At 43.4% G+C, this 8,038-nt stretch overlaps 1 protein-coding gene across 4 annotated transcripts in view; it reads left to right on the forward strand.

The window, feature by feature from the left end:
- Parp11 (poly(ADP-ribose) polymerase family member 11) overlaps window positions 1-8,038 on the forward strand; it is a 45,412-nt gene that overhangs the window by 22,186 nt on the left and 15,188 nt on the right. For 3 of the 4 annotated variants that reach the window (XM_021190370.2, XM_029535532.1, XM_021190371.2), the window contains 2 exons: window positions 1,938-2,010; window positions 2,093-2,223. In XM_021190370.2, the coding sequence (XP_021046029.1) occupies window positions 1,938-2,010; window positions 2,093-2,223 (204 nt within the window). Of the gene's footprint in view, window positions 1-1,852; window positions 2,011-2,092; window positions 2,224-8,038 lie in introns of all 4 variants that reach the window. The other variant, XM_029535533.1, reaches the window with a different exon arrangement.

Genomic DNA, 8,038 nt, shown 5'->3' on the forward strand with positions numbered 1-8,038 from the left:
AGAGGTTGCTGGACGATAGGTACCCTCCACCCTCCTGGTGAGAAGGTCACTAAGTACAACGTTCCAAGACTCCATTTGGGCACTTATTCATCATAGTTGTCAGCCAGTGCATCCTTTGGTTCCCACTTTAGAGACATCCTTACTGGGAATAACAAATGGGTAGCTTTGGTCTTTGCAGCACTCTGACTGGAGTAGCAGAAGTTGAAGCAAACTGAATAGCGTCAGGAGCATGCAGTTAAATCGGCTATGGCTCTGTCACCAGGCTCTCCTGTTAATCAGTGATGGTTCTGTCACCAAGCTCTCCTGTTATTTGGACCCCACATCCTCGGGCACTGCCCACTTTTTCCTACACCAATGCAAAGCCACACTGGGAAGTCTGTAGATGGCACACCAAGCCCCTGGTGACTAAAGGAGACCTGAGGAAGACACTCCACAGCAGAGGCCCTTGAGCTCCTCGTTCCCTGGGTCTGGGATGCATATCTTCTTTTATGCTCCCTCTGGCCATGCACAGATGGGTGGAATTGTGTGTCTGCAGCAGAGCGGGCTCATTGAGTGTTGATTAGATGCCAGCCATGTTCTGCACGTCCCTTCGTCCCTGAGAAGAGCAGACTGGGTACATGCTGATAAGCATTGATTAGATGAACAAAAAAATGGGTGTTTTGTGCTGCCGTTTGTGTTGGGTAAAATTTGGCTTTCTGAACTGAGGAAGCTCTGAAAGGACATCTGGATCTAGAAACAATGACTTGTGCACGCCTTTAGTCCCAGCACAGGGGAGGCAGATGCAGTTGTATCTCTGTAAGTTTGAAGCCAGCCTGGTCTACGGAGCAAGTTCTAGGATAGCCAGGGATACCCAGAGAAACCTATGTCAAACAAACAAACAAGAACGGACACAGTGAGTGTGTGAGATGGAGTGAAGTGTAAGAACTGACAGAACATTGGCTGGAGCTGGAGAAAGGGTCCCACTCTGCCCTTCTTGGCACATTTGGAACATTCTTAGATTTTTGGTTGTGAGCCTAGCCTTTAACGGCTGATCCATCTCTCCAGCCCATGGAACATTTTTTGAATGGTTCCCAGCACCTACACCTATACCTCACAACTGATTGTGACTGCAGCTCCAGGGGATTGGATGCCTCCTCTGCCTTCTGCAGCAACCCACACATGTGTAGCACACTCATAGATACACACACATACAAATAAAATCTTAAAATATATATGGTATTGGGGTTTCTTTCTAAAAATTTTATGAAATTTGACAAAAGGGAGCTAAGGTTTGTAAGTTTGAAAGTTTCTTCCACTAACTTTGGGTTTCCAAGGAAGGTTGGTGTGCCTGTTGACCGTTTGCTGGTGAATCAGCATCCTTTCTCTCTGTCTGTGTCCTGTGGCATGAGTGTATCTGATGGCTTAAGTCAGGATGCACTGTCTGCAGAAATAGTCATCAGAGAAGGGAGGGCTGGGTCAGGTCTTGTGGGACAGAGGAAGGGGAGGCTGAGCCGTCCTGGAGGATGGCAGTGGCTGCTGGGGTTCTCAAGTGCATTCAGTAGAATATGAAGAAACACTTCTTTGTTTTTTGTTTGTTTGTTTGTTTTTGTCATTTTGTTTTTTTAAAATCATCCTAACTTTTTTCTTAGAAATCTCTTTTCTTTAGCCGAAACATTCTTCACATTTTATAGAAATTTCAACAGAATAAATTGAATTGCTTGTTTTTGAAATGTTGAAGCTGTGTAGATTTGTATATCTCATCATACTTTATAATTCAGCATGTTAAAATTAGGAAACATAGTCATTCAGTAAATATTTCTAAGTGAAGCCAAGGGTTAAACTTAATGATAATGTTATAATGCCTTACAAACAGAAACCTCAGCTGTGGAGGAAAGGCTAAGCCCCGACATGATTCTAACCTGCTTCTGACGCTCTGCTCTGTCTTTTGCTGTTTGAAGTTACATCTGTGAAAATGAGGCCATCCCCATGCCAACCCACTGGGAGAACGTGAACCCTGACGTTCCCTACCAGGTAGGAGCAGGTGGACTATAGGACAGATGGTCCTGGGCCGTCGGTGGACAAGGCCTGCTAAACTGTGACCTTCCTCTCCCAGCTGGTTTCCCTGCAGAACCAGACGCACGAGTATAATGAAGTGGCCAGTCTTTTTGGGAAAACAATGGATCGGAACCGAATTAAAAGGATTCAAAGGATCCAAAACTTAGACTTATGGGAGTTCTTTTGCAGGTAAGCCACTTTGTCATCCTTCCCTCCTCTGCCTCATCTCACTCTTTTACGTCATAGAGACGGCCATACACAGAGGTTAGCTGTGCTGACTTAAAACACAAACAGCAAGCCAAGAGTTAGACCATTCTTCCTGTAGCTTTTGCTTGTTTAGTTTGAAAGCTGCTCTTCTCTTGCTGACCATAATTTTTATATTCACTTATCTTATTTTATGTATATGACTATTTTGCCTCCATGTGTGTCTGTTCACCACATGCATGCATGGTGCCTGAGGAAGTCTGAGAAGCATTCTGTGTCCTGGTTGTGGAGGTACAGGCAGTTACGAGCCCCTCTGTGCGTCCTGCAAGAGCACTAAGTGCTCTTAACCACTGAGCCATCTCTGTAGCCCCTTGCTGGCCTCTCAGCTCTCCTCCATCCTTGGAGAGTAGAAGAGATTTTTTCTGGAATAGAGTTCAGCCTGTGCAGTGGGAGAGGCTTGTTCTTTGGTAGGTCCAGAACTGCATCTTGGTTGAAGTGGAACTCTTTAGCTTTTCTATGGCTTGCTTGCTTCAGCCCTTAGACTGAATTAGAAATCTTTGACTTGAATTAGAAATACTAACTTAAAAAACAAAGAACAAGGAGTTACACTATTCTTCCTGTAGCGTTTTGCTTGTTTTGTTTGAAAGAACACTTTGTAATTTACCTTCAAATTTCTTGCTTCATTCAGAGTTTATGCTGTGGATTTTTAAATCTCTATTCATTACTAAATCTAAGTTAGAAATGACTGTTAGAATCCTCAATGTGCCTCTAACCTAAAAATAAAGCTCATTATATAAAATTTAATTTGTTGCCCAAACTAACCTGTTGTGTTGTACTTTTATAATAAATATTACTTAAAATAAGTGGTTCTCTGAAATATTTTAAATAAACATTTGTAGATGTGATTTGATTTCTGGTATTTTTATTACAAGTTTTTAATGATTTATTCCAAAAAATTTCAAATGAACACAGAAGTAGGATTCTACCATCATAAGCACCATTGTACTAGTGATCTTGTTCAGTATTTGTTAAGGCTTGCCCGATAAGCCAGGTGAGGAGGCATACCCAGCTAGCCCAGCACACAGAAAGATGAGACAGGAGGATTGAGTTCCAGGACTACAGAGCAATTTTGGGGCCAGCTCACACTGCATAGTGAGACCCTATTTCAAAGAGACAATCAAACAAACATTCATCAAAAATAGACTAAGATTAACCATATAATTGCTTGTTTTGTTACTGAAAAATATTTAAAGCAATTCCCAGGTTGTCACCCATTTCATTTGAGTGTACTTGAGAGTTAGACTGACTTTTTTTTTTTTTTTTTTTTTTTTTTGGTAATTGTTATAGTTTCGTTTCCTGTTGCTATGGTAAGATATCTGGACCAAAACAGATAAAGGAGAAAGTTTATTTGGCTCACAGTTCCAAATTACAGTCCGTCATTTCAGGAAAGTCAAGTGGTAAGGAAGGTAAGAATGTTGAAGCAGCCTGTCACATTACACCCACAGCCAAGTTATAAATGAATGCATGCATGCTAGTGCTTAGCTTGCTTTCTCCATTCTTACCCAGTTCAAAGTCTCTGGCCTAGGGAATGGTGCCACCTGTGGTGGACCATCTCAGTTAACCTAATCAAGAAGTTCCCTCAAAGACATTCCCACAGATCAACATAACCTAAGCTATTCCTCAGTGAGACTCCATCCCCAGGTGATTCTACGGTCAGAACTAAGCATGGCAGTAAGGGTATATGGAATTCTGTGGTCCCAACTCTCCAGACCTCAGTTTGTTCCAGATATTCTTGGAAGAATTTATAATAACAGTGGGGCTTTCAGCCTGTGCTTTTTATAGTTTTGAGTATTTGACCAAACACCTTTTATTTCTGATAGTCACTGAGTTTACCTGAATATAAAAGGTTTTATTCAGTTTGTTTGGGGAAAGACAGAAGTCTCTGCTCCTTGTGTTTTTATTTTTTCATGTTTTTATTCTTTCATTGAAAGAATAAAAACATGAAAGTTTTTCTAAAGTGAGTTGGTGAAACTCTTATGTATTCATTTTTTATAATTAGATTTATTTATTTTATGTGTATTTAGTTTTTGCCTGCATGTATATATTGTGCACCACATGCATGCCTAGTGCCCATGAATGTTAAAAGAGTGTGTCAGGTCCCCTGGGACTAGAGTTCCAGGTGATGGTGAGCTACGTTGTGGGTTCTAGGCCCTGAACCTGGTCCCCTGCAAGAGCAACAAGCAACCTTAACTACTGGGCCATTTCTACAGCACCTGTTAGATCTTCTTTTTAAAAATAATTTTTCTTTTTTTTTTATGTACATTGGTGTTTTGCCTGTATGTATGTATGTCTGTAAGGACATGGGATCATGGAGTTACAGTTGTAAACTGCCAGCTGTGTACTTGTAATTTAACCTGGGTCCTCTGGAAGAGCAGTGAGTGCTCTTAACCACCGAGTCACCTCTCCAGCCCCTATTTATTGTTCATAGTTAAGCCTATGAACTGGAGTTCACACACATCCCCTTCATAGTCAGAACTCTCAATAAAACCATGTAGTAAATGTAGTGCTGAGTCCTACAGTGTTTTATACTGAGAGCTTACTAGAAATCTTCCTTGACTTATGCCCTTTGTGATCTTCTGTACTACCAACCCATAGACATCTGCCATGACAGCGTAAAATACTGAGGCTTATGGTAAGGGCAGCCTGTCACTCTGACATCTCCCTGAAGAACTAAAATAGCCTCATTGGTCTCATTGATGTGGAAGCTATGACTCACCATCTGGATAGCCAGGCCCTGAGTGAGTCCACTCTGATGCATACTGGACATTACTTTCTTCCTTCCCTCCTTCCATTCTCCCACTGGTCATCAGATCCACTGTTTTAGGATAGGCAGTATTGTAGGTTCTTGGGATTTGATGGTATATAGGTCTGTAGGTCAAAGAACCACGCTGCTGCCAAGCTGAGATGTATGTTTGAGCACAGGTTGTCATGGAAACATAAAGGGCATCAGTTTACCCTTGCCCATAAGGGAAGGCTGTGTGTTGTGGCATGGCGTGGGGGGTGAGGGGAGGGTACTAGGGAGAATGTCCTAAAGCTGCTGTTATTTATACTAGCCTGGGGACAGGAGAGCATCTTTTAGACATGGGAACATCATGACCCAAAATTTATATAAAAAATGGGCACAGAAAAATTCAGAGACTTTCATATAGAAGAACATTAGGGTGAATGGCATTAGAAACCTCACCAAGAAGTAGAGTATGCAGGAGCAAATAGTGCCCTTGGCTGACTGTTCGACTTCCCTCTTTAGCTCTGAGTCAACTTGATCTAGGCTACAAATTTAACAGGTCCTTCCACGCAGCACTACATAAGCCAAACTGGTCATGCTTTACTGCTTGTTGGTGGTGGTTCTTTTCCTGAAACAATGGAAAGGCTAGAGAGAGGGAGGGAGGGAGGGAAGGAGGGAGGGGCAGACAGAAACAGAATATGAATGAATTATATATGTATGTTTACAATGATAATTCATACTGTAGGAAAAGCTTTAAGATAGTGGCTCTCTGCTGGGAGTGATTTTTTCCTACCAGGAACATGTGATCACAAGGAGACATTTTTAATTGTCCTGTGGTAGAGTGTAGGAGCTATTGGCACATGGTGGTTACAGGCCAGGAATGCTAACTGTCCTATAATAAGCAGGTCACCCTCCACAACAAAGACCTAAATCCATCCCCAAATAGCAGTTCTGCTAATGTGGTGAGCCCTGGAATCACAGCTCAAAGCCGGGGGACCAGTTTAGAAATGGTTCTGTAACTAAACTGAGACTTTGGGTGGCCTTTCAACCAAGGTGGTGACTGCTGTATTGAAGCAACGGCAATGATTTGGAGGTGTTCAGGATGTAAGATCATAGGGCTTGGTGTGTGATTTTGTTTGTACACTGGGTGAGTGAGGGAGACTGGCATGATTACTCCTAGATGTTGGTTTCTTCTTCACCTTACTTGACCAGAGGAGTTTAAGTAGATGAGAGACTTGGTCTTTGTTGAGATCATGGGAGGGAGCAGCAGCAGAAACTCAATGCTTGCCTCCAGAAGTTGGTTTAGACTCGTGACAAAGGCTAAAAGATACAGAGTAGTAGTAACAAGGGATGCTAAGGGGTGTGTTTGTGTGTGTGTGTGTGTGTGTGTGTGTGTGTGTGTGTGTGNGNGNGNGNGAGAGAGAGAGAGAGAGAGAGAGAGAGAGAGAGAGAGAGCAGACTGGGGAGGATGAGCAGTGGTAGGCAGTAAGACGGAGAGTTGCAGAAGCTAATGGAACTAGAAGGATTGTCTTCCGGGCCACATCCTCAAGTGCCAGGGAAGATGAATACTCGACATGTCTTCAGGTTTGCAGCAAACCTTGATGAAGGGGGAAGTAATGTTGGCTGTCGTGTCATGTGGATAAGTAAAGATTGGCAACTCCCATAGGAAGTTTGGCTCCGTGGGGTGGAGAAGAAATAGGTAAAGTGGGCATGAAGAAGAGTGGTTTTGTTTTATTTCTGTAATGGTTAACATTATAATGGGGAGAAACCTATAAACAAGGAGAGGCGAGAAGAAAAGGGGACAGCAGTCGATTGGTTAAACTCTCAAGGAAGCATGATGGGATGAGATTCAGTGACCATGTGATCAGAAAGGAGGTAGACACATGTCAAAGAGAGAGCCTGGCTAGGCTATAGCACTCTAAGACAGTTTCCATGGTGAAGTCACCTACGTAGAGTGAAGTACTGGAGATGTGGATAAAGGGAAAGAAAAAGGAGGCGCTTAAGTGGCCACCATGGGGGGAGGGGGCAGAAGATCCTCAAACCACAGGAGTTCCTACACTGAGGCTGAAGCCACAGGTGAACGTGGAGCGTGTGAGTATCTGGAGGGTCCTGTGGAAGTCGCATGTGACTTAGACGTACACTTGGAAGAGCAGCAAGGGGAAATGGCTGGAGCAGTCAGAGCTGCCAGGAAATGAGAGCAGTGGGACCCCTGTTCTGATAAGGATGCGGGTTTTGATCAAGCAGAAGATGTCAGACCTGGCTTTGTATCAGAGCCCTCTTTGGGATTCTTTAACAGGTAGAGGGGTCCATCACCCAATCCAGATCTACTGGCTCAGAACCCCTGTTTCTGCTATTTGTGTATGTAAAGAATTCTATGTCGGTTCTGGTGTTCATCTGAAATGGAAGACAGTGATTCTAAACTTGGATGAACATCCTCAGTCCAGAGAATGGGGACACTGATGCCCTGAGTCAGTGTGTGGGCCAGACACTAGGCTTTTTTGGAACATTGGTCCTCAGAAGAAGGGGACACTGAGGCATCTTTGAGAGCAGGGTACCATAGTACTTTGTGTAGATTCGGAAGTAGATGTGGTCTAATCCACTGGGCAAGGTTGGGAAGCATTTACGGTAACCTTAGGTCTTTCCTTGCAAGCTTATTCAAGTTTCTGGAAGACCAAAAGCATGGTCTGTGAGCCCACCTTTCCTGGGTGTCTTAGTAGCCCACCTTTAAACACCTTGTCTTCTCTGGTTCTGCCTGGTATCTCTGGTCCCTCCATTCCAGTAGCCACTCAGTGTTTGATGCTCAATGTCAGACTCTTTACTCCGTGGTATAACACCTATGAGAGGAACATTCCAAACCAAGATTCACTTTGGGTTATTACATTGCAGTGCCAAGGACGTGTGGCTGGTCGCCCTGACCAAACTTCACTTTGGGAAGTGATGACAAGTGAACATCCTTTTACAATGTGGTGTGTGTGTGTGTGTGTGTGTGTGTGTGTGTGTGTGTGTGTGTGTGTG

Source organism: Mus pahari, chromosome 2 (assembly GCF_900095145.1).
Source record: "Mus pahari chromosome 2, PAHARI_EIJ_v1.1, whole genome shotgun sequence".
Taxonomy (NCBI): domain Eukaryota; kingdom Metazoa; phylum Chordata; class Mammalia; order Rodentia; family Muridae; genus Mus; species Mus pahari.